Source organism: Pseudoliparis swirei, chromosome 20, assembly GCF_029220125.1.
Source record: "Pseudoliparis swirei isolate HS2019 ecotype Mariana Trench chromosome 20, NWPU_hadal_v1, whole genome shotgun sequence".
Classification (NCBI taxonomy): domain Eukaryota; kingdom Metazoa; phylum Chordata; class Actinopteri; order Perciformes; family Liparidae; genus Pseudoliparis; species Pseudoliparis swirei.
The window spans coordinates 23338392-23365630 of record NC_079407.1 but is presented as its reverse complement, the minus strand read 5'-3'; the positions used below and the strand labels follow the sequence as shown (position 1 = coordinate 23365630).

At 41.9% G+C, this 27239-nt stretch overlaps 1 protein-coding gene across 2 annotated transcripts; it reads right to left on the bottom strand.

Moving 5' to 3' along the window:
- Positions 1-3986: 3986 nt before the first annotated feature.
- On the bottom strand, positions 3987-27124 carry ptgir (prostaglandin I2 receptor). Of its 2 annotated transcripts, none has more exons than XM_056441275.1 (3): positions 26907-27124; positions 25685-26741; positions 3987-4282 (listed from the first exon to the last, which is right to left on the bottom strand). In XM_056441275.1, the coding sequence occupies exons 2-3, from the start codon at positions 26555-26557 to the stop codon at positions 3998-4000; spliced, it is 1158 nt and encodes a 385-aa protein (XP_056297250.1). In that variant the 5' UTR covers positions 26558-26741; positions 26907-27124; the 3' UTR covers positions 3987-3997. The 2 variants fall into 2 exon arrangements, with proteins under 2 accessions (XP_056297250.1, XP_056297251.1); XM_056441276.1 differs by lacking the exon at positions 3987-4282 and adding an exon at positions 10597-10669.
- Positions 27125-27239: the final 115 nt, after the last annotated feature.

Below are 27239 nucleotides of genomic sequence, written 5' to 3'. Positions count from 1 at the left end.
TAAAGCAGGCTGTTCTTTTCTTTCTTTCTTTTTTTTTTTACATCAAAGAAATAGATTTAGATGTCATGGTTTATTACCTTCACATTTTCAATGCGAAGGTAATGTTTTGATCGCCATTTATTTATTTGTATGTGTGTTACTCGCATAACTCAAAGTATTAAACCGAATCGTATGAAATTTGGTGGGATGATTGCTTACACTGATAGTTCAGCAATCTGAATATCGCTCATTTACGAGTAAATTTTTATTTTGTTTTGCACAATTCAAACAAAATATAAATGACAACAGAGATAAATGAATATCACAGAGCAGGAAGAGACACAAAGCCAACTGGGCTTATTTGAAGCCTCCACCTAAACATGTATTTTCCAAAGACCTACTGACTTTTTGTTTCCATTCTGACATCATTTCTTTGTCCTGTAACTTAACGGTGTAATTGTTTCATACTGTAAAATAATGTCTAAATAGCTCATGGTCTTATAAAACGGAGCACTGCATGACAAAATAAATGTTCCCTGTCGTCAACGTTGATGTTCGGGGTTATAACGAGACAAGCGAGCCTCTTGCCTCGTTTACTTCGTCTTTCATATCCTGTCGATGCACATGGCCTGAGAAAAAGAGCAGACTGTTGAGCATCATACAATCAGCATAAACATTCATCTCTGGGAACATACAAGGACAAGCTGTGGAAGTGTATCTTATATTTTATTTCACATGAACAAAATATCTATTATATAGCTAATATATTTATTTTATGGATCTTTTCATTCATTTTCATGGATGTACAACTGAAATATCCTCAAAGACCAAATGTGCAACCTTCGAGTATTTAAAGACGATACAACAACATATAAATGAACTATAACATTGTTGTGCCTACATCTCTGCAATTCACTGCATGAACCAAACCAGCACAACTGTAATGACAACATTATAAACGGTGAAAAGGCATACACACACCACATTTAAATGCAGTCACAACAACAGAAAGCTAAATCTCAGAGCTTTTTTTTTTGCAGCAGCAGTTCACCGCTCACAGACGAGCGTCGTAGGTTTGGAAATCGGTGAGGATGTGAAGGCGGAAAGCACACGTTCGTGCAATAAAGTGACATCATCAGCTGGACAGGGAACAGGAATGAACCTTTTTTCTCAACTCTGGTCAGGTTGTTTTGTAAAAAACATTTACAGAGTGTGTTAACACATCATTAATTAGCATTTACACCTCTACCACAACTGAAGGTATACTGAATAATTACACATACACTACCGTTCAAAAGTTTGGGGTCACTTAGAAATGTCTTTATTTTTCAAAGAAAAGCACTGTTTTTTCAATAAAGATAACATTAATCAAAAATACACTCTATACATTGTTAATGTGGTAAATGACTATTCTAGGTGGAAACGTCTGGTTTCTAATGAAATATCTCCATAGGTGTATAGAGGCCCATTTCCATCAACTATCACTCCAGTGTTCTAATGGTACATTGTGTTTGCTAATCGCCTTAGAAGACTAATATCTGATTAGAAAACCTGTGCAATTATGATAGCACAGCTGAAAACAGTTATGCTGGTGATATAAGCTATACAACTGGCCTTCCTTTGAGCTTGAAGTTTGAAGAACAAAATTAATACTTCAAATATTAATCATTATTTCTAACCTTGTCAATGTCTTGACTATATTTTCTATTCAATTTTCAATTCATTTGAGAAATAAAAGTGAGTTTTCATGGAAGACACGAAATTGTCTGGATGACCCCAAACTTTTGAACGGTAGTGTACGTTTTTTGGCTTTTAGTTATTGGAACGGTGAACTCAGACCTACCCGGTGTGATAGAAAAAGTGTTGTTTTTTAATTTAACTGTGTTCTGACGCGATCATCAAATGAGGGCTGGTCCACTTTTACTCTATTTGATTATATATATTCTTTAAACCCATATTGTAAACATTTGTGTTTTTCACTGAAATCTCTTTTTCTTTCCAAAAAAATTCAATAACATTCATTCAGGGAGTCCAGTTAGTGACCGTGTGGTCTCCATGGCAACTCTGACAGACGAGCAACAGACGGCGGGTTTTTAGCAGAAGGTCAATTATTCCTAGTTTGAGACCAAAGTGGCCTTTTGAACCCATTTAACTTCTTTTCTTTTTTTTTCTTTGAAGGAAAAAAAACGTGAGTTACATTTCTATATGTGTGATTCTGTAATATTAATACACATATCACATGGTCATATTCATAGTACTAGCAGACATCACAGGTACAGTGGAACACAGAGTATGCACGACATGTGACGACGACAGGTGTGATATCTTCCGTCACTCTTTACATTTAGTGCCATCACCAAGTCAACGTCTAAACGTCTTCAATACTTTGGTTTATGACAAAATACCCACACAGACTGATGACATCACCGTCAGCCCAAGCTGTCCTTTGTGTTTTGTTCAAAGGAGCTAATGTTAACAAGGAAACATGCTGCGATAAGATGTCGTACATGATACATGCCAAACATCAACATGCATGGAGCTCAAAGCAAAAAAAAACCTAGAAAGGACCGTTAGCGAAGCCGGCCAATGGTTCATATCCATATTCATATTTATGTGGGAAACCAAATGACAGCCTCTCCTCGCTTGAATGAAATACGTCTCTCTCTCTTTTGGCTCGCACTCAACCTGTCACTGATGATGGAGAGGTCATAAAGTGTGGTCTGGAGAAACGGATTAACGTGTCATGGGGCAACGACATGGAATTTACCGTCATTGTTGTCAAGCTCCTCTGGTACGGAAGCAGCTTCCACCTTCAGTCCGGGAGGCCGACGCGGTCACCTCGTGTAAGAGTAGGCTGAAGACTTTCCTCTGTGATCGTCTTATAGGGCTGAATCAGGTTCACCTGGTCCCGCCCCTAGAGAAGCTGCTATAGGCTGAGAGGCTGCTGGGGGACGCTTTAGGATACACTGAGCTCCTCTCTCCTCTTCTCTCTCTCCTTATGGACACATTCACGTCTCTTCATTGAACTTTATAAACTCTTCTTCTTCCCCGGAGTCTGTGGCCTTCTCGCCTCACAGGGTCCATTGGACCTGGCTGTGTCTGGAGCCGGTCCTACCTCCTACCTCCTGCCTCCTGCCTCCTTGGCCCTGCTCCCTGCTATTACCCTGATGATGCCGCTCCTTCTGTTTACATGGATCGTGGTTATCCTGATCGTGTTCCACGCCGACTACTCACTACTCATTATTCATAATTTGTTGTCATATTCATTGAATGTGTTCATGTAACTCTGTAACGCGTCATTCTGGTCACATGACTTCTCTTGCTTCCGTCCATCCTGGAGAGGGATCCTCCTCTGTTGCTCTCCTCAACATTTCTTCCCTTTTTTTCTCCTGTGAACGTTTTTTTTCTTCTGTTTTTTGGGAGTTTTTCTTGATCCGATGGGAGGTCAAAAGGTCAGGGATGTCGTATGTAAGAGTCAAATTTGTAATTTGTGATTTTGGGGGTTATAGAAAATATATAGAAGACATATAGAATGTCCATGTTCAGCGTGGCCTGCATGACACGTCATAGATCTGTAGCTGTGATCCATCCATTAGTACCTGGCTGTGTTTGAAAGAAAAGGCTGAGAGAGAAAAAAGAAGAGTATCTACACTCATGCATATTGTTCACCCATATAGCTTCTACCCCAGTGCACATATTCAGATATTACAGGATATTATCCATAGGCAGGATATGATTCCTGAGCACTAAGTCACAGTGACAGTGCTGTTTGCTTTATGGCACACGGCTTCTTGCAACCTTGAAACAGTTTCTATTAGTTATTGGAAGTTTAACACCGAGTGCAATCGTTGTTTTTTCTTCCAAAAATGTCAAAAGTCTCTGTGAGTGCACGTATCCGGGATGCAAATGTTTTAAAATATCATTTCACAACTGTTTTTTAAAATCAGACCCCGGACCTCCTCCTGGCTTACAGTCCCCCCCCCCCCCCCCCCGTGCAGATCCGCGGGGTCCCGTTGGGTCACAGAGGCACCCCGTGGTACATGTCGGTCCGTGGCACCGTCACGTCCGTGTCGCGCCGCACGTGATTGTCGAGCGGTAGCGACAGAGCGCAGTGGGCCGTCGTCTTCACGGCCTTCCTGCTGAAGCGGCAGCTCAGCACGGAGGCCAGGTGGTTGAACACGGACTTGCGGCAGATGATGAAGACCCAGGGGTCCACGATGGGGTTCAGCGCGTAGAAGCGGAACGCCGTCAGGTTCTTCATGTCGCCGCAGAACGGACGAACGGCGTTGATGAAGCCTGCGATCTGAGAGGAAGGAGGCGAGTTAGATCAGAGGTCACACGCGGAGAAAATACAAGAGAGCTGTGTCTAAACACCTCCCTCTAGGTCTCAGGATGCAAAGCGCTGTTGGGGACAACCGGTCGGGCCATCGGCCAATCATGTTGCAGAACTCAACCCGTCACTTCCTAAAGCTTTGGTGAATAGGCTACATCAGGGGTCGGGAACCTATGGCTCACGAGCCATATGTGGCTCTTCTGGTGACGGCATATGGCTCCCAGACAATTTTGAGTTGAAAAAAAAAAAAAAATCTCCGCCCGCCCCCCTGTAATTTTCTCTATCTCGCCAGATTACAGCAGAAGTAATTTAAGGTCCTTTTCTTAAAGACGTCTTTGTTCTTTTATTAAACTAAACGTCTGTTGTTGATCGTATCCACACACCAGCATGTCATTCTGTCTCTACGTGTCGCGTTAACACTTCTCGGCTCGCCGTCTCGCGCATCGGGGGCGGAGCAAAGAAAAAGTCACCTGCACCTGCAATTTGATCTGCAGTCTCAACATTCTTGCTCTCTCTCCTCTTCCTCTGTGAGGGAGAGGAGAGATCTTCAATTTTCTTCTAACACCACCCACCTGCTGTCTTTAAAAACAATTGTGCTCTCTGCTAAGCAAAGATTTTGCTGGTGTGTTTCTCTAGTAAATGATCAATATGTGTACTCAGGAATTTTGGAGCTTTGACCCTTTTTTAGATTGGTAATTCTGGTGATTTAGTACTCGGAAATCACACATGTAAGGTAATGAGTGAAATGTTTTGGGGATATTATGTCACGATGAGGATTACATCTTGGTGTTGTCACACTTAGAAAAGGTTTTCCTTGGTTTTGTCGTGGTGGGTGTGATTGGTTTATGCTGCTGCCATGACAGGATTACCAGGACAATACGTAATGACACAGTGGAGTGGGGAGAAGAGTACCACATGACTCTGGCTGCGGCTTTACCAAACTTCAACGTTGCTCTCTTTATACCAATAGAACACAGGTGTCAAACACAAGGCCCGCGGACCGAATCTGGCCCCCCACGTCATTTCATGTGGCCCCCGACGGCTTGAAAGACATACGATCACCTTTTCTCCAAGAAATGTATGAAACATATCCCGTGCTTTTATTTTGAAGGCTTCAAATAAAATCGATTTATGTTACAATATTAGAGTTTTTTTTAATGTACAATATTTCTAAACACAAAAAAACAATAATTACATGCAAAGAGAGTTATCTGACAATATGTTGGGGAGTAGTTTATACGTTTATATACTTCTGTTACAACCGGCCCTTTAAGAAGCAGCCGTGAAAATGAGTTTGACACCCCTGCAATAGAACGTGCTGTGTTTGAGCGAGCAAGCCTTTTTTTATTTTTAGAAATGTCCCGACTAGAGATGCAGAGAAATCTATATGACAAAAAACCCACGGCTGACCTTTAAAAGATGAAGATAGCCCAGACGGCGGCAGCTGGCTGGCTATCTGCTTCTCTCTCATCCAGCAGTCACCTCGCTCCTCGTCTCTATCAACAATTCTCCATTTCCTCCATGAAATACCCAACAAACAGTGAGCTAATTAACGGCCGGTGCTGATTGAGTGATGTTGTGCGTCGGTTTTAATGTTCCCCTGACGCTTTAGGGCCTGGACTGAAAACTAATGAGCTAAAGGGCCCAAAGGGAGCAGAGGCCAAACCAGGCGACCAGAAGGGCCAGAGCCGGGGCCGCCGACGTCCTCCCCACGCTCATCAATGAGCTGAACTCACACGGATGTGGTCGCTCACATATTGACCTACAGATACACCCACAAGAAAAACAGAGAGGAAGAGGCGGACTGTGTGACTGAAAAAAAAAAAAAAAACAGCAGCAAACATCTTGTGATACTTCTGAGAAGATGTTGAGCTCATAGGGCAGAATAATGTAAAACACACCCCGAAACTAGGTGGTCAACTCGAGATGTGTCAGAAAGGGTAAACGTTACATAACGAGCATGTTCTTGACCTTTTTTTTAAAGGAAGTATTTGAGGTTGCGCACATTTTCTTCAATTGCACAACCAGTGTAGTCACGATTCTCAGTGATTGATTAGGCTTTATACATGAAGGAAATAGTATTTCCCTATTATATTAGTACTCAAATAGACACAGATTAAAACAATATGGCCTTAGTTTCCTTTCACAGATCATGTTTCCTGGAGACCGAGAAAACATTTCACAATCCGACGGTTATTCTGTTTTTCCTGTTACTTCATCCATGTAATTAATGATCTGCATCCAAATGAAAATCACTCATGTTCAAGTGATATCATGAACATCTCCAGGTTTTGGGTTACACCATCTATTCATCAATCCATTACTTCATTAAGTGTGTCATTCAGTTCTTAGAACAGATCTATTTGCCAGGATACCAGCACAATATAAGAGGCAAGTGTTTTAAAAGCCTCAGAAATAAGAGTGAAATATGTCCGTATTGGACTTTAACCTCTTTTACTTTAAGAATCACTCCATTAACAGTCTTAGTGAGAGACGTAATGCATGGGAACAAGTTGTTATTTGAATCAATAGTCGAAGTAAATATTAATCCTAGGCCTCTGACACACTAACAAACACGAAGACGAATGCCTCGCGCAGGTATCGTACACTTCATTCATCACGCGGTGTTGCCAGAAACATTTCAACCAGACACGCATCCTCGGCCATTTTTTTCCCCTTCGCCCTCTTGCTCCGCGTGACCACCCTCACCCTCGGCTCGACACCCTGCCTCTTATGGTCCTCCCGGCAAACGCGAGCCACAAATCAGCGGCCGGCCTCGACGCGCACGCCGAGATGTGGGGCCCAAAAAACTGATGAGATGTCAGGCTCTCCTTAAACAGGCGCATTACGAATGCATCGGTCTGTACGCAGCTGCCGAGCAGCGCGGTGATTATCCAGGGTGGAGGAGGATGGTGACGGTGCAGAAAGGAACATCGACCGGGAACGAGCTCAAAGAGAGAGAAAACTACTGTATCCAGCTGCATGGACACTGGACAAACACACACAGTCACCACCAGCCACTCATCCGACATCTGGGACAGGGATGTCTATGTTTTTAATTTATTTGGTTTTTAATTTATTTATTTTTTATTTTCCATTTTATTTTTTATTTTAATATATACCTTTAAATGTAATATTGGTTTCTTGCTATTCCACTTGTTTTGCTTTGACTCTCTGTGGAGCACTTTGTAAACATTGTTTTTTAAGGTGCTATATAAATGAAGTTATTATTATTATTATTATTACCTTCGCATTGAAAATGCGGAAGGTTATGTTTTGATCGCCGTGTATTTATTTATTTATTTGTATGCGTGTTATTCGCATAAGTAAAAAAGTATTAAACCGAATCGCATGAAATTTGGTGGGATGATTGGTTATTATCCGGGGACCATTTGATTAGGTCATGAAAAGGTCAAAAGGTTTTTAAAAATAGATGTAAAGAGTTGGAGGAAGGTTCATCTGGTTTTAGATGTTTTTTTTAGACTGAGGTATGTGCACCTGTGTGAACTGGGATACGATGACGTCAGTCTTGGTTTTAGTTTTGGTTTTACTCATGCTGTGATCTAAAAAATTATCTTGTATCTCTTTTGTTATTGTCTGTCACTGTTTTATGTTGTATGTCTGAAACTTTGTTTAGTATGCTATACTGCCATATTGGCCAGGATGCTCTTATAAAGGAGATTTTAATCTCAATGGGGCTTTTCTATACGGCACAGGTGTCAAACACAAGGCCCGCCACGTCATTTTATGTGGCCCCTGAGGGCTTGAAAGACATATGATCACCTTTTCTTAAGGAAATGTAAACACCTTTATTTTGAAGGTTTCAAATTAAAGGGGTTTGTATTTTAAGATTAGAGAAATGTTCTTATGTACAATATTTCTACACTCAAATAAACAATAATTAAATGTAAAGAGTTATTTAACTATATTTTCGGGAGTAGTTTATAGAGCGTTTCAGGTGCACCGGCCCTTTAAGAGGCAGCCATGACACTGAAGCTCCACACAGAAAGGACCGGGACGACCGGGATTCGAACCCAGGGCCTTCTTGCTGTGAGGCGACAGTGCTAACCACTGAGCCACCGTGCTGCCCGCGCTTTAAGTCAAATCTGTCCTTCTGGTCACATGACATCTCTTGTTCTGTCCATCCTGGAGAGGGATCCTCCTCTGTTGCTCTCCTGAAGGTTTCTTCCCTTTTTTACCCTTGAAAGGGTTTTTTGGGAGTTTTTTCCTGATGCGATGTGAGGTTCTGGGACAGGGATGTCTATGTGTACAGATTGTAAAGCACTCTGAGGCCAATTTGTAATTTGTGAGAATGGGCTATACAAAATAAACTGAATTGAATTGAATAAAACGCACACAGAGTTGCATTCTGCCATAAATCGTGCATCTCGTCTTCCTCAGTTTGGGAAAAGAAAAAGTAGAACACATATATATGTCTTTAGAATCTACACGGATCACCCTTTCTTTTTCTTTTTTTCCGAGTGATGTAAAGGAAGAAGAACTGAGTACACACGTAAAGAGTGTGTCAAACACATGTGGGAAGCTGTAGGCGTTGCGGCGCAGCTTGACAACCGAACAGAAAAACAAACACAGCAAAGAGGAAGTGGAAGCAACTGAGAAAAAACAACTTAACATTTGGTGAAGTGAAATATGAGGTGGGCTGATTAGACGTGTCCAATATGTGAGAAGAGTAGGTCGACGATGTTGTGAAATCTTGTCGCTGTTGCGCAACAGGCGTTCACCCCAGTTCCTCTTCGACAGGGATGAAGCTGCACACACGAGATGTGTGGATGCACTTAGCGGCGGAATATCTTTTGAGAGGATTTGTGTTCTTTGTGATGCAATGAAAAGAATACGCGTGCGCCCGCTGTCGATTTTAAACGCGTTCTTCTCGATTAGATGCATCGTCGTCTCACTTTTCTCATTCCAGGCCACGTACACACGACTAGCTTCTCAAATTGTGTTTTTTTTCATTGGCAACGATTCACTTGAAATATTTTGGTTGTTTAAAAATAATAAAATAAACGAAAAAATAATAAATTATCTAAAATCCCCAGTTTCTATAGAGAGATAGCAAAAGGTTGCTCGGTATTGTACTTTGACCAATTTATTTTTATAATTTAATGGTTTGATTCTGCAAACTGTAATTTTCACTTTTCACATATTTTTTATATTATAATCAAGATTCTTATCATAATGCTAATTATATAATAAACATACTATTTCAAAACAGAAGAACAAAACTTTTATCGTCAGATAATTTGCTTCTTAGTTTACTTATTATTAAAGAACATGACTGTGCCCATTCTTTATCAACAATGCATCAACTCGTGATTTTCTATTTGTGTAAGTTTATTATTGCCTATTGGTTGATTGTTTCTTTATATATATATATATATCTAGCAAGATAGTTTTGGCAACAACAATATCAATGACTTGTAACAATACAGGACTCGGAAACAAAGAACATTCAAACAACTGGAGTTTATCTATAGCTTAGTTCTGGGAAGTTCTGGTAAATGTGATAAATATGGTAAATATAAGTGAAATAGTTAGACTTTACTTTTGGAAGTGAAAACAAATGTGAATGTACTCATATACATACATATTCTAAATAATATATGTATCTCTTTGGGTTGAAACGAGGTCATTTCCTGTCATCTCAGGCGTTGAAGTATAAGACAGACACTTTTATTGTGGCTCTACTCGGTGTTTACTATTCAGTTTTATTGAATTTCACTTCTTTTTCTCTGGCATTCAAGCAAAGCTAACCGAGACTGTAACAGGACAAATAATCAGCAGCACATGACATGGAAATAAAAAATTACAAATCTCGACATGCACAGCCGGCCTGCTGTTTTATGACTGAAGTTCACGTGTCCCGCACAGCTGGAAGTGTTCCGTTTGGGTTTTTTGGGGATTTATAAAACAAACACACGATAAGCTTCATGAACTAAAAAGAGGGGAAATGACAGCAATATGACAACATTGTTTTTGGGTGCAGTAATGTGTGCTGCAGTAATGCACCACCTGCTGCACAACGCTGTAGATTCATATTCATCTTGCAAATGTTTTTTTTTTTTCAGCTTTGCATAATTCATACTGTGTGAGTATGAATAAATGAGTTTCCTCTTCATGCTCCAAATGTGAATTATGGACAACCCCAAAAGCACTTCCATGAAATAAGAAAGTGTTTTATTTCCATGTCCTTTCAGGCGATGCTTATTGTTCAGACCGCACATTATTATAAGACCACCAATAGTCAATAAGCATTGTCCCTGATCTGACGGCACGTTATCCACAAAACAAGCGCTCATTGTTCCGAAGACCCGTTGCTCTGAAAATACGAACTCCCACCTGCAACAAACACAATAATTATTATTATATCTACCAGAAATCTACCAGAAATCTTCATGGGTTTGTGCAACAAGACTACTTGGTTAAGTTTTGGTAAAGATCATGGTTCAAATAGACCCGTTCTGGAAGGTCAGGTGACTTCCTTCTGCACCGTGATGTCGCTGGCATTCTGCCCAAAGATGCTGAGTTCATTTCTTGAAATGTTTATGATGCAAGTGGACGAGTCGCGCCTGTCTCGGTTTTCTTCAGATTTGATCTTCGTGAACAAAAAATAGCTCCCGGTTAAGAAGTACGATAAAGTGTTTTTTAAAAAAAGTTTATTTTCCTGCACAAATGCATCCAGTTTCGATATATAAAGTGTTTCAATAAAAACTGAAAAAGATATCCTTTCACAAAATACCTCTCCGAGCCTAAAGTTCACACTTGTTTGTTTCCCCCCCAAATGAACACATGTATACTCCGCCTGCTTTCTTCCACATCCTATGCCACAACAGAGATATACATAGAAACAAATATAAACAGACTTCAGAATAACTCATCTGGGGACTCGTCAGCATCATTAAATTATCATCCAGCGTTTTTTAGGCCAGTGAGTGGAATTCATTCCCATCAGATACAGTGTATGTCGGGGGGTAGAGCCACAGTCAGCACCGGCGGCCTGGTTGCAATTATCTTATTGAATTCGTTTTGTCCCAGAATTGTTTTTATATGCGGCACAAAAAAACGTTTTGGGAAAATGGCACAAAAGATAATGTTCCCTTTTCCCGGAATTGAAAAACAACTGAAATATGATTGTGCTGAACCTCCAATAACATCCGGACTGAAGCACTGTCATGACTATAGAACTATGAATAGCCAGAATACATGGTGCTAGAGAAAAAACTATCTTATCCTGGTCCACGGCCTTACGCAAAATTCAACAATATATATAATTGTATCATAATATAATTTATTCTCTTATATAATATCTGGAGATGTATGAGCGGGTGGGCGTCGCCAACAGTGGAAGGGGGGTAAATTAACAGTATATGTGTGTGTGTGTATTAGTGTATGCAGGTATCTGCATATATATGTTAATATGTGTGCTTGTTTTTGCATGTCTACCCGTATATTCTTTATTTTATTTTTGGCATGTTTTTGGTCCGAGTACCTTTGTATAAGCACGATGTGGACATCTTCTCTTTCTCGTAAACCAACAAAAGATTTGATCACAAAAAGACAACCGTACTTCCTCGTTACGTCTAAAACATTTAATTGTTTCCATGAAATCACACGGGTGAATTCCTATGTTGTGTTTTCCTTCTTAACTTATTGTGTCATCTTAATCGAGTGGTTTTTATTATATCTGTTTTTTTCAATGTGGACATTTTCCAAACAACAGAAGATCACCACCTCCCGTCTCACTTGGGGTTTATTTGATGTGCGGGTGTTGATTTTCACAGCGAAGGGCTGTGCCAACTTTTATTAGGCCATACGTCTCCTGAGAGAGCCGGCAGGGTGGAGCGTGAAACAAGAATCCATTTGTTCTGCGTGCAAGACATAATTATTACGTTAACACTGAGGGGTGGATCCGGTTTGCAGTTGGCAACATACCGGGATCTCTTCCAACATTAACACATTGCACATCGACTCCTTCATCTCTCTCTCCCCCCGCTTGTTTTATTTGGAAAGAGAAGCATCAAAATAATAAATAATAAAAAAAACATGACAGTCGGCTTTCATTTTGTAATTTTTTTTAGATCAGCTGCCAAATTAAAAATAATTATATTACCGCCAAAGATGGTTTGTGCGTGGAAGTACACGTCTCTATTGTACCTGGGGATGAACCACCAGAGAAGTATCACTCCAACCTGCAGCTCCCTGGAGCTTTATGGAGCTTTAAAATCTGGTTTGGGTTTCATTCTTTGAACTAGAAGTTACTAAGCCTCATATTTGTTAAAGAAAAACTCATTTTCCAGCTTGTCTGATCCTCCTGAAAAATATGTATATCTGAATTTGCTGTAATTTGTCTTAAATATTGGTATATTTACGTTTATATTATGTTTTCAATAGCATGACCTAAGCTCCACATATATTTTAGAGTCTATAACGGTTTTTTTAACCATTTTTTTTTAAAATCATAAAACTGTCTACTGCAAAGAAACACAAATCTCTCTCTCTCTTTCTACACATCAATATACATATATAAATGTATATATATACATATATATACATAATATACAGTGCATCCGGAAAGTATTCACATCGCTTCACTTTTTCCACATTTTGTTATGTTACAGCCTTATTCCAAAATGGATTAAATTCATTATTTTCCTCAACATTCTACACACAACAACCCATAATGACAAAGTGAAAACTGTTTTTTGCAAATTTTTGCAAATCTGTTAAAAATAAAGAACGAAAACATAACATGTACATAAGTATTCACAGCCTTTGCCATGACACTCAACATTTAGCTCAGGTGCATCCTGTTTCCACTGATCATCCTTGAGATGTTTGATTGGAGTCCACCTGTGCTAAATTCAGTTGATTGGACATGATTGAGAAAGGCACACACCTGTCTATATAAGGTATCACAGTTGACAGTGCATATCAGAGCATAAACCAAGCCATGAAGTTCAAGGAATTATCTATAGACCTCCGAGACAGAATTGTATCGAGGCACAGATCTGGCGAAGGGTACAGAAAGATTTCTGCAGCATTGAAAGTCCCAATGAGCCCAGTGGCCGCCATCATTCGGACATGGAAGAAGTTTGGAACCACCAGGACTCTTCCTAGAGTTGGCCGCCTGCCCAGACTGAGCGATCGGGGGAGAAGGGCCTTAGTCAGGGAGGTGACCAGGAACCCGATGGTCACTCTAACAGAGCTCCAGCGTTGTTCTATGAAGAGAGGAGAACCTTCCAGAAGGACAACCATCTCTGCAGCACTCCACAAATCAGGCCTGTTTGGTAGAGTGGCCAGACGGAAGCCACTCCTCAGTAAAAAGCACACGACAGCCCGCCTAGAGTTTGCAAAAAAGCACCTGAAGGACTCTCAGACCATGAGAAACCAAATTCTCTGGTCTGATGAAACAAAGATTGAACTCATTGGCCTGAATGCCAAGCGACATGTCTGGAGGAAACCAGGCACTGCTCATCACCTGGCCAATACCATCCCTACAGTGAAGCATGGTGGTGGCAGCATCATGCTGTGGGGATGTTTTTCAGCGGGAGGAACTGGGAGACGAGTCAGGATTGAGGGAAAGATGAATGCAGCAATGTACAGAGACATCCTCGATGAAAACATGCTCCAAAGCGCTCTGGACCTCAGACTGGGGCGACGGATCGTCTTCCAACAGGACAACGACCCGAAGCACACAGCCAAGATAACAAAGGAGTGGCTTCGGGACAACTCTGTGAATGTCCTTGAGTGGCCCAGCCAGAGCCCTGACTTGAACCCGATTGAACATCTCTGGAGAGATCTGAAAATGGCTGTGCACCGACGCTCCCCATCCAACCTGATGGAACTTGAGAGGTTCTGCAAAGAAGAATGGGAGAAACTGCCCAGAAATAGGTGTGCCACGCTTGTGGAATCATACCAAAGAAGACTTGAGGCTGTAATTGCTGCCAAAGGTGCTTCAACAAAGTATTGAGCAAAGGCTGTGAATACTTATGTACATGTTATGCTTTCGTTCTTTATTTTTAATAAATGTGCAAAAATTTGCAATAAACAGTTTTCACTTTGTCATTATGGGTTTTTGTGTGTAGAATGTTGAGGAAAATAATGAATTTAATCCATTTTGGAATAAGGCTGTAACATAACAAAACGTGGAAAAAGTGAAGCGCTGTGAATACTTTCCGGATGCACTGTATATATATACTGTATATGTATACAGTATATACTGTATATATATATACTGTACATATATACAGTATATATATGTATACAGTATAAATATGGAGAACACTAAATAATGTTTGTGTATGACCGTGTGAAAATTGGAGTGATAATTGTCTTGGCAACAACCTTTAACATTTAAATCTGTCTCTCTAATCCGCCTCATGAGACAGATGCATGCAATGCAACCTGCGAACATACCAAACTACGACTTTCCAGCCCAGTGCAGCAAAGGGAAATCATCCCTGTGTTGCCGTCTCTCTCAAAGACAAATGCCACCCAGGAAACACGTCGGCCTTACTACGCCTCGCTTACTAAGACAGAAAAAACATTCATCAAAGTTTATGATGCACAAAATTCTAAACAAAAGCAGATTTGCAGGAAAACACATTTCCAGCTCACTCTTCCTCGGGAAAGAGAAAATCAGAAGAGGAGCTCATTTGGGATGCTGGCGACATGAAAATGGTCTATATTGCATATACAAATTTAAAAAACATAAACAAAAGATGATGCTGATGATGATGATAAATATACTTTGTTCTTAAATCTACTTTCATCCATCGGTATCTCATCTCAGTGTTCGCTCACCATCTGTAATATTGACAGCAGTCACCAACCACACGCAGCTCCTCGCATCCTCAGAGTCGCAGCACGAGTCATATCAGAGGGAACACCGGGAAGCATGACGTTCAACAATGATTACGAATGACACAAATATTACATGATGTTTGATTGAAATGTGGTCCACAAATGATCTTAATCTGGGTCAAGTAAATAACTGAAAAAAGAATGTAAAAGGAAGATGCATCTCCAATAGCACCACTCTTCAGCGTGAGTAACAAAACACCAAGTCTGGAGACCGCCATCGATTGGAGAAGATTTACTCTCACCACTCTTCATCTCCTTAAGAAGCAAACTAGGCCCACGACTAATAACATTAGTTAAGATCAATACACTTACTTATTTGATGACGAGGGCACTAAAAAGATTGGAGGAATAGATCCTACGGGGAAAAGTGGAACGTATTCCTGCGTCTCGCGCTCCCGTTTCAACGCGAACCATCTGTTGTTCAGACCGACCACGCAGCACACATTAGGAACATGTTTCCAAATTGCACATTTGTTGCCAACACTTGTTGGATTTAGTTTTTTCAACGTGTGAATGCACATCAAAAGAAATATTTTGGGAAAAGTTGTTCTATTTTTCATCTTTTATTTATCAAAATATCGGACGACATGCATTACGGCCACACAGTGGATTTATCAAGAATACAGAATTATATTCTTTTCTTTCAGGGGCCTGTTATTTAAAAAGGGATATTGAGAGTTAAGCAGTTCGAGGGAACATCAGCATTTTATTTTATTGCTCGTGATGAAAATATGTGGCAAGAAGTCTAACTGGAAGTAGACTGAGATCATTCAGGGGACATGGAGTCAGAAAACATGATGCAAAAACACATGAAGCCCCAAACAGCATATGTTCGTAGTTGCAGTGTTTATTTTAACATTATCTGTTTATTTTAACATAATATTCTTATTGTTTTTTTGGTAATTTCTGTTATTTTTATTCTATATATTTTTAGGTTGTGTTTATTTTAACATGATGTTCTTATTGTTTTTATTGTAATGTTGTTGTTATTTTTATTCTATATATTTTAGGTTGTGTTTATTTTAACATTATGTTCTTATTGTTTTTATTGTAATTTCTGTTATTTTTATTCTATATATTTTAGGTTGTGTTTATTTTAACATTATGTTCTTATTGTGTTTATTGTAATTTCTGTTATTTTTATTCTATATATTTTAGGTTGTGTTTATTTTAACATTATGTTCTTATTGTTTTTATTGTAATTTATGTTATTTTTATTCTATATATTTTAGGTTGTGTTTATTTTAACATAATATTTTTATTGTTTTTATTGTAATTTTTGTTATTTTTATTCTATATATTTGAGGTTGTATTAATTTTAACATAATATTCTTCTTGTTTTTATTGTAATTTTTTTTTTTATTCTATATATTTGAGGTTGTATTTATTTTAACATTATGTTCTTATTGTGTTTATTGTAAAAATAAAAATAAATCTATATACTTTAGGATGTTTTCAATATGTTATGTAAAGTGTCTTTGAGTATCTTGAAATGCGCAATATAAATTAAATGCTTTATCATTATTATTATTATCATTATGATGAGTAAAGGTGTGTTGTGAACAGTAAAGCTGATATTTAAGTATACTTACAGCTGTTTTGTGAAAAAAAAGATCACTTACAAGTTTAAGTCAAAATATCCACTAAAGATAGCAGAGTGGAAATATTTCTGCAGCTTCAGTCAAGCACAGAACTCGGCCAGCGACTCTGGCTCATATCTAGAACAAAAATCCTGGAACTATCGCCTCCTGTTCTGTTTTCCATCTCTGACCTCCTCTCCACATCTGTCTTTACTCTCCTTTCATCATCCTGTGCCTCAGCCATTACAAATCTCTCTCGACACCTGCTCCCGCCTCTAATCGACTGAAACCTAAGGCCATGTTCTTCAGCAACCACACGTGATGACACATTGAAAAGGGGTTCAACCGATATGCTTCTGGGATCTTTATTATATTTGTATGGCTCAAATCGAGAAAAAAACCTGAAGGGCCGAACTAGCAAGCCTTGTGGCTACTGTAATAGGATCACACGTGTGCTCCTATATGAAGAATGTGTGTATATCCCATGGAGGTTTAGGCGTACACCCACTAAGAAAGGGAATCCTTATTGTTTAGCCCACAAAGGCAGCTGCTGATTGCAGAGCATCATCTTTCATTCTAGAATATAGCTCACAATGAGATGTATCTCCCAGCAGCGCCATGGAGCCCCTCAAAGCCGGCTCGCATCTCTTCATCTCGGACGGTGCCACTCCCACGTCTCAAAATGATGCAACGGAGAGCGTTACATGGGATTTTTTTTAGCTTGGAGTCATCTTGGATGAGTCTCGATTTGGGGATTTTCCCTCTTTGTCCACACTGATTTACTGTTTATGGATGTTGGGAGTCAAGAGCATGTCATCCTGTATATTTCCAAGGGAATATCGGTGTGTCGCTGGACTTGACAGCTCCTAAATGTTCCCAACTCTCCTGAGGTGCATTTAGCTGTATGCCGACGACTGTCTCGAATTCCCTTCAAACCGCTTCTGGTCTTAATGCAGCCGAGGTGGCGTACATGTCCCAGGAATACTTGTTGATGCATAGTTACCATAAACATTTCCACATTTAAGCTGTACAATTTCAAAGCCCTGTTTTTGTAACGGGGTGAGGCCCAGGTGCAGAGAGACAGGCTGGTCTCCAGGTTTGAGTGAAACAAGAAAACTTTACTTCGGAAAAAGGTCAAAGATAAAAACTCTGGCTTGAAAGTAACTACAAAAAACACGAGGAATCACCATGGGAACTGAGAGTGAGACATCAAAACAGAGACACTATGAGACTGAGATAAAGACACCAATCCGACAGGAGACAAGGGAACGACTGGCACAATATATAGGGGGAAAACACAGGTGTACTGGCATGAGACAATCAGGGAGACAGGAGTGGCTGAGGGCAGGTGAAGGGAATTAACCAATCAAGGAGACAGAGGCGTGGCTGAGGGCAGGTGAAGGGAATTAACCAATCAAAGAGACAGAGTGGCTGAGGGCAGGTGAAGGGAATTAACCAATCAAAGAGACAGAGTGGCTGAGGGCAGGTGAAGGGAATTAACCAATCAAAGAGACAGAGTGGCTGAGGGCAGGTGAAGGGAATAAACCAATCAAGGAGACAGAGGCGTGGCTGAGGGCAGGTGAGGGGAATTAACCAATCAAGGTGACAGAGGCGTGGCTGAGAGTAGGTGAAGGGAATTAACCAATCAAGGAGACAAAGGAGTGGCTGAGGGCAGGTGAAGGGAATTAACCAATCAAGGAGACAGAGGAGTGGCTAAGGGCAGGTGAAGGGAATTAACTAATCAAGGAGACAGGAGACAGAGGAGAAACGGAACAGGGCGTTTCAGCTTTAGCAACAGCAACATCAATAACATCGTCTACAAACCAATTTGGCCTTATGTTGCTAATTTTCATTATACCTAAATTATCTATCTATTGTATGTGCTACATTGACATGAACAATCTCCACTTAATTTAGCATCAGCAACAAAATAATATTTGTAAAATATAATTTAAATAAATTCAGGCAATAAGAGGTTACGGTCCTACGAGCAAAACGACTGAAACATGTATCCACATTGTAGTCGTATTAAAGCAGATATGTTTGTAATCTGACTAGGTTAACGGGTTTCTCAATTCAGTTTCAGGGTCCTTAAATAACATTTTGCATTTTGTTTCTTCCCTTACGTCCAGTCTGCCAGACAATCCAGATTTATGTGACGCTGCACCGATTCCTGGAGGCACAACACCCTGTGACGGTATATTTCTCAGAGCAGCTGCTTGTCATCAGCCCTCTTGGCGCAGTTTCCGAGAGCTATGGGAAGTGCACGGTTTGGTATTTCCATTTGTCATCTTCCAAATTCCACAACTGACTGCGATCTCGTGAATCCCCCAAGACGTATTGTTCCTTTGCAGTTCAATCTTCACGTGGTGAGAAACCACAGGGGGAGAAAGAGGGAGCTTGAGGGAAAACATGCATTGACATTAAAGTAAGAGACAACAAGGACCAGTTATTAAATCAAAAACCAGTCAGTTTGATTTGGACTTGAACAGAAAGTCCATGCATGTGTACATTGTGATGCAATGCATCGCCATGCTGAGGGCGTCAGGCTCTTCCACTGATCTACAGGTGGAGGAACTTGTTAGGAAATGCTGAATTCTGCCAACAAAAGGCAGATATGAAGACTGCTGGAAGGCAAACGTGGATTTAAACAGGGCGGGTTTAAAAAGATTATTCCAAACTAGAATTACCACCTCACGGTTGTTGGGCTACACCGACCATTAAAGTTGAAGTTTACATCCAAAGCTTTATCATTTCATCCTGTGAGACATTTCAAATTGTCAAAATTAAAAATAGGTATTCTTGAGCTAAATGTTTTTTTTGAGGTCACACAACACATGAGCCAAAATTGAGAAAATTCCCCTCCAGCGACTAAAACGGACGTATGACCTAACAACCCGAATGCCTCTGGACGTGGAGGTGTACCAATCTAATCTTGAGAAACAGTGAATGTAAACCACACTTTCAATTCTTCACCGTTTCCAACTTCCCGAGCTTCTAGTCCACCATTTATCACTTAACTTCACTTTAATGATCACAGGATCAAGTATTTTCTGTCAGTTTGAACCATCTCATTTAAAAGCTGCTATTTTGACTCTCTTAGAATACTTTCACCAGCACAGCGAGGGGAAATGAAGTTGATGGATCGTTGTTGCGCTTCCTGTCCTAACCTCACCCACAGTTCAGCGAGAGTCTGCTGACTAAGACAGACGGCAGCCACGCTAATGGAAACCTTTTAGCATTAATTCAAAATATTGAAATCCATCTCACAGTGCTGCGCTGCATTTAAGATGCTCCAGTAAAGTACAGGGCTATTTATATATACACATATATATATATTAATATATATATATACATGTATATATTTATATATATATATATATATATACATATATATAGATTTTTTTTATCTTCACTATTGATTCACAAGATAAAAGATGACATTTTCTTCATATATTTCTTCATTTTTTTCATATATATATATATATATTTCTGAACCATGGATAAACAAGATAAAATGATGACCTTTTCAGTTAAACTACTGAAGTAGCAAATAGTTTGAGATATGAGTGCAGCACTCTACTGATCCACTCTACTGGTACAGGCAACAGCAGAGTCCTCTTCTCAACAGTCAGCCACTTACTTCAGCCTCCTAAAACACTCCCTCCAGACATCTCCACTGATCAGTGCACTGCCTTCCTGGACTTCTTCAGCTCTAAAATCAACAACATCCACCAACAACTGGCCTTATCAAACACCTCCTCAAACAATCGACCCTGGGTGATCACGACTGGCCAACCTCTCATCAGCTCCCTCACCGACTTCAGCCCAGTATCAGAACACACCATCTCGGAACTCGTCCATAAAGCCAAAACCACCACCTGTCAGCTCGATCCTCTTCCCACCTGCCTTGTCAAAGCCTGTCTGCCATCTATTTCCCCCATGATCACCAACATAATGAACTCCTCCCTCACCACTGGTACTGTACCCCCCACTCTCAAACTGGCTGCCATCACACCTATCCTGAAAAAACCCCGGTGCTGACCCAGCTGTCCTAAACCATTACCGACCCATCTCCAACCTCCCCTTCATCTCCAAAACACTAGAAAGGGTGGTTGCCGCACAATTACAGTCCCACCTTGACACAAACAACCTTCATGAACCCTTCCAATCTGGCTTCCACAAAACATAGTACTGAAACAGCCCTGGTGAAAATCACCAACGACCTCCTCCGTGCAGCAGACTCCGGACTCCTTACCATTCTCATTCTCCTCGACCTCAGTGCAGCATTTGACACCATCTCGCACCCTCTGCTCCGGGACCGCCTGGCTGACATTGGAATCACTGGCACTGCACTCTCCTGGTTCACATCATACCTCACTGACCGCCAACAATTCGTTCAACTTAAGAACCACAAGTCTGGGTGTTCGGGTGTTTTACTGGGAGTACCCCAGGGGTCAGTATTGGGTCCCCTTCTTTTTACCATTTACCTCCTCCCCCTGGGCACAATCCTCCGTCACCATGGGGTGCATTTTCACTGCTACGCCGACGACACACAAGTCTACATCTCCACTAAACCGAATGCGGCAATCCCTCCTACCTCCCTCATCACCTGCCTTGAAGACATCCGGAGCTAGATGAGCAGGAACTTCCTAAAACTAAACGGCAATAAAACTGAGGCCCTGCTCATCGGCTCCAAATCCATCATCACCAAATCCAAACACACCACAGCTCCACCCATCACCATCGACGGATTCCCTGTACCCTTCTCCCCCCAAGTCAAGAGCCTCGGCGTCATTCTGGACAGCACCCTTTCATTTGCACCCCATATTCAAAACATCACCCGGACTGCATTCTTCCACCTCCGCAACATCTCCAGACTCCGCCCATCACTGACCCAGTCCAGCACCGAAATCCTGGTCCACTCATTTGTCACATCCCGCATCGACTACTGCAATGCCCTCCTCACCGGACTCCCCACCAAACTCATCAACAGACTGCAAATCATTCAGAACTCGGCCGCCCGGATCATCACCTGTACCAAATCATCGGACCACATCACTCCTGTACTCATCCAACTTCACTGGCTCCCTGTACAATACCGCATCGACTTCAAAAACCTTCTCCTCACCTACAAAGCTCTCCATCATCTGGCCCCCACTTACCTCTACGACCTCCTTCAGGAATACACTCCCTCCCGCACCCTCCGCTCATCCTCTTCTGGACTGTTAACCATCCCCACGTCACGCCTCAGCACCATGGGTGCCCGAGCCTTCAGTTGCTCAGCACCCAGGCTCTGGAACTCCCTCCCCCTACACATAAGACAATCAGACTCCATCACATCATTCAAGTCTCAACTCAAAACTCACCTGTTCAAACTAGCATTCTCTCTATAACTGGATCCTGTACACTTCACTTGTTTTTATGTTGAACTTCTGTTTTAATGGTGTTTTTATCTTTCATACTTTTATCCTGTATCCTGTTTGATTTTATTGTAAGGTGACCTTGGGTGACTTGAAAGGCGCCTCCAAATAGAATGTATTATTATTATTATTATTATTAATTGGCAACTTATGGACCCCAGGAAATGGATTGGTTCCCATGGGAACAGCCGGGAGGGGGAGATATTGGTGATTGTCCAGCTGCTTGTCTGCAGGACCTGGAGGAGAGTTGATTTCCCTTTCAGAGGAAAAACTTCTGTCAAGATTCGTGAATCACTGACCCGAAATACACGGAACCACATGAGTCATGCATGACGGCATGATGAGCTTTAAAACTAAGGCATTTCTTTTATTGTCTCATTTTTTCATGAAGTGATTGTTAGATGGATTGATTATTTTAATCGATACATTTTCAGAAAATGTTGAAAGATTTCCATCACAACCACTTGAAATTGTCAAATGTACATTAAAAAACACAAATATCTTTCATTCACAATGGTCGGCAGCAGATTCTCATATAAAAAAGCTGAAATCATCAAATGTTTTGTATATGTGCTCGAGATATAAATGAATAACTGCATATTAATGAATGTACGCCTTCAGCACTATTTACTAGGGGAATAAATAATAAGTTGTATTGGCTTGATGTGATTCCATTCAGGGGCCTGCGATTAAAAGACGATAGACCATATCGAGTGCAAATTTTTTTGACTATATTATATTTGACCGTGTAGGAAGCAGGTGCACTGACATAAGTAGTGATGGACGGGCCATGGGAATACATTTTTAAAAAGCGTACAGTACATCACGTTAATATTGGATCATATAAACTGTGTAATATACTTGCTTTTACTGATGTTGATTTTATTGATATCAATCTGGTGGCATCATAATGGAGCTGTGAGAGTATTCAGGGTCACTGGAAGAGGACTTTACAGCACTAACAATATGTCAATAAACCACGATGGACCTCGTGTTTCACACCACATCAAACTAATCAAACCTGTTTTTACAGAACAGCGGGGTCTATGAGTCAACGGTACCTTATCTGCCGTCTACTGTAATTCCACTGTGTGTGTGTGTGTGTGTGTGCTCGAGGTTTAAATCAGTGTGAAGTGATATATGACATCAGGCCGGGGCTGTGCACCGACATGCCTGGGAAGCTGGAGTGTGATTCAGGTCCCAGTGAACCGGACAACACACAGCCAACAGCTCCTGAGAACAACGTCCCCCCCCCACAAAAAAAATAGAACGAGCTCTTTTATTCCGAGAAACACGCAACTGATCGTCACAACTCCTCTAATTCACAAGGTGCAAACTTTTGCCTCCTCGCATAATTAATAACCTTTGCTGGTCCCTCGCCATTTTTTTGTGTCCGTCTAAGCAAATTCAAGATCTCGCAACCTGATCTGTAAATGAAAAAAAATCTGCAACATTATTCAGTTCTCTGATTCCACCATATTTCACCTCCTCTCAACCGTATACATTATGAACTAGAACGGGCATTCGGTAGAGCGCATACCTTCGCATATCACAAGATTGGGCATTGAATTATGAACATTTTGGCATTAGTTGCATGCCAATTGGATACAAATTGACCACGCTATGGTAAAAAGAAGATGTTGACCTTTTCATGACCTTGACCTTGACCTTTGACCCGATCGATCCCAAAATCTAATCAACTGGTCCCCGGATAAGAACCAATCATCCCACCAAATGTCATGCGATTCGGTTTAATACTTTTTTAGTTTTGCGAATAACACGCATACAAATAAATAAATAAATAAATACACGGCGATTAAAACATAACCTTCCGCCTTTTCAATGCGAAGGTAAAAAGAAAGCATTCATTTTCAAGCAACTGTTCTTCATCTCACCCACATCCACCTCCACCGACGTGCAGCGCTGCACTCATACATCGCATCACCATCTCGTCTGTTTCAGTTTCCACCACGAGATGTACACACACATACCCACCCACACACACACACACACACACACATGCAGAGATGACACATACATCACTACTTCTTAGAAACAGGGTATTGTATTAATCAGAATGACATACTACTGATCGTGCTTGTGATTCAGTTGGTACGTTTGAATTTCGATGAGTAAATCTAAAATTAGGGTTCGCGAACTAATCAAATCGATGTCGAGAACAAAAGGTTCATTTGAGAAGAGAACAGTGGAAACAGGTCCTGGTGAAAACCCACCGTGCACTGATCAAGGGGTGAAGTCAAGGAGTCGGTTTCTTGAAGTCTGACTCAAAGTCTTGACGAGTGTGTATCGTCATACTGTTCATTCCCCCGGGGCCCTGAATGCACCGCGGGTTAGTCCAACCTGCAGGCCAAGTGTTACCAAAACCATCCAGACGCAGACGGTGAGTCGTTGGTGAACACTTTTTTTGACCGATTCCTGTAAACTACGTGATCATCAGACCACCGCTGGTCCCAGGCTACGACAGCAGGGCTACCTTTATAACAAAAAGAAACCAATTTAATCGCATCCTCCAGCGGTTTTTTTTATCCCCCAAAGTGGACTTCTTGGCATCATGCTCATGGGCAACCACCAAGGCCAGACCAGTCCTCCAGGGTTGTCAGGTTTGGCAAACAGGCGGCGATATGGAGCCAAGAAGACACACACATGTGTGGCGAAGGCAGCGCTCAGGCACACCTTTTTATAGCACAGCTGCGTGGGAGACAACAGGCGACGCAAACACACACCGCCGCCACAAAAACACCAAGGCTGTGCCTGCTGAGCTTTCTATGGACGCAAAGATTGCAGTATGAGGCTATACCGTGTATAGTTCAGGAGAAACTCTTTACTCTGGAAACCCGTGACAGTCACCACGTGTTGATGATAACAATAACGAAGACTCCCCTTATTACCTTCGCATTGAAAATGCGGAAGGTTATGTTTTGATCGCCTTGTATTTATTTATTTATTTGTATGCGTGTTATTCGCATAACACAAAAAGTATTAAACCGAATCGAATGAAATTCGGTGGGATGATTGGTTATTATCCGGGGACCATTTGATTAGATTTTGGGATCAATCGGGTCAAAGGTCAAGGTCATGAAAAGGTCAAAATCTTCTTTTTACCATCAATTTCTATCCAATTGGCATGCAACTAATGCCAAAATGTTCATAATTCAATGCCCAATCTTGTGATATGCGAAGGTATGCGCTCTACCGAGTGCCCGTTCTAGTCTGGTTCTGTTTCTATTCAAGCTCCCTTCTTTTTTTATCTCGCAGGACTTTTGATTCATGTTTCGAGAACGGCATAAGCGATACGTCGAGGTGTCCGCTCTTTCTTCCTTTGTGCATGTAGCGTGCCGATGTGTCACGACTCGGCGATAAAACCGGCTAAAAGTGTTGATAACGAGACCCAAAAAAATGTGTTCTGAGTGAGAGGGAGTGGGTACACACACACACACACACAGAGGGAAGGTCAAATGGGAACTCACGGTGAGCGGCAGCGAGCAGACCACGAAGATGACCGTGATGAGCGCCAGCAGCACCAGGTGGTCCATCTCCTCTTCTCCCTTGACGAACCAGGCCAGGCTCATCTTCCTCCTCCTCCCCGTCGACGCGCCGGAGCCCCGCCGCATCAGCTGGCTCCGGTGCATCCGGCACAAGCTGACGATCACCGAGCCGTTGCACACGAACACGGCGAAGATCAGCAGCGCCATGAGGGAGGAGTAGGAGAGCGAGAAGGCCAGCACCAAACCGGCCCGTTCATCCCCTCCTCCTCCTCCTCCTCCTCCTCCTCCCGCTGCGTCCATGTCGATGAAGCACCACGTGCCGGGACAGTACTGTCGGAATTTGCCGTAGCCGACGTACGGCAGCAGACAGAAGGCCAAAGAAAAGAGGCAAATGAAGAAGAGGGTCAGTTTGGCGAACCGGCGGCGGATGTGCACCGAGTAAAAGTACGGGTGGCTGATGGCCAGGCAGCGCTCCACGGCCATGGCGCACAGGATGAGCGTGGGCGCCAGGCCGAAGAAGCTCATGGCGAAGCCGAAGAGGTTGCACAGGCCCTCGCCGCCCAGACTGATCAGGGACATGTTGTAGGCGTAGCAGATGAACACGGGCGGGCTGAGGAGGCAAGTGCCCAGCAGGTCGGTGAGGGCCAGGCCGGTCACCAGGACGCAGAAGATGGAAGACCTGGAGCGATGCTCCTTCCGGTGGACGCCGAGGATGAAGAGGGCCAGCAGGTTTCCGACCACGCCGGCCATGAACATGATGATGCTCGTCGCCGGCTTGCCGTTTCCGTTCACCATGAGGGTGTCATCGCAGGTGGCGTTGCGACACGGTGCGTTTGAGGCCATGCTGTCGTTCATGTCGAACTCTGCAGCGGAGACCCGCTCAGAGGGGAACGCAGGAGGAAGTCCCGCACGACCCTGAACTCAGCACCGCGGGGTGGCAACACAGGAGGCAGCGAAGTCCCATAATGATGCGTTTAAAAAACGAAAGTCCGCCGGCTGTCTCTTTCTCTGTTATTGCAGGCCGTTTTTTGCAATTTTTCTGTGAAATAAAAACAAAACATAAGAGAATAAAAAAAGTTGCCGAGTGGTTTCTTTTATTCCACCAGGGTGGCAATCATGTTAACATCTTGTGTTTCTTTCTTTTTTTACAGCTTAATACTTCTTAATGTTATTATCATCATTTTAGTGACAAATAATCACTTACCTTCCACCTGTCCTGGGGGAGAGAAGCATTTCTAAAGCGTTTAAGACACGAGCCTGCTCCTTCTTCTTCTTCTCCTTCTTCTTCCTCGCCTTCTTCTTCTTCGTTATTCAGGCTCCTACTTTATACATGACTTTCTCAGATACGGGAGTTTTAAAAGTGCCGCTGCCGGTAATGTGTCGCCGCCGGTACTGAACTCACGGGACCGGAGAGGAAGACTGAATGAGATCCGCTTCCTTTCTCCTTGTGGCTCTCTGCGCGCCTCGGATCGATGTGAAGTCCCACCCACTGAGCCGAGGCAGCGCCGCACGCTGCAGAATAGGCTATGAATCAAAA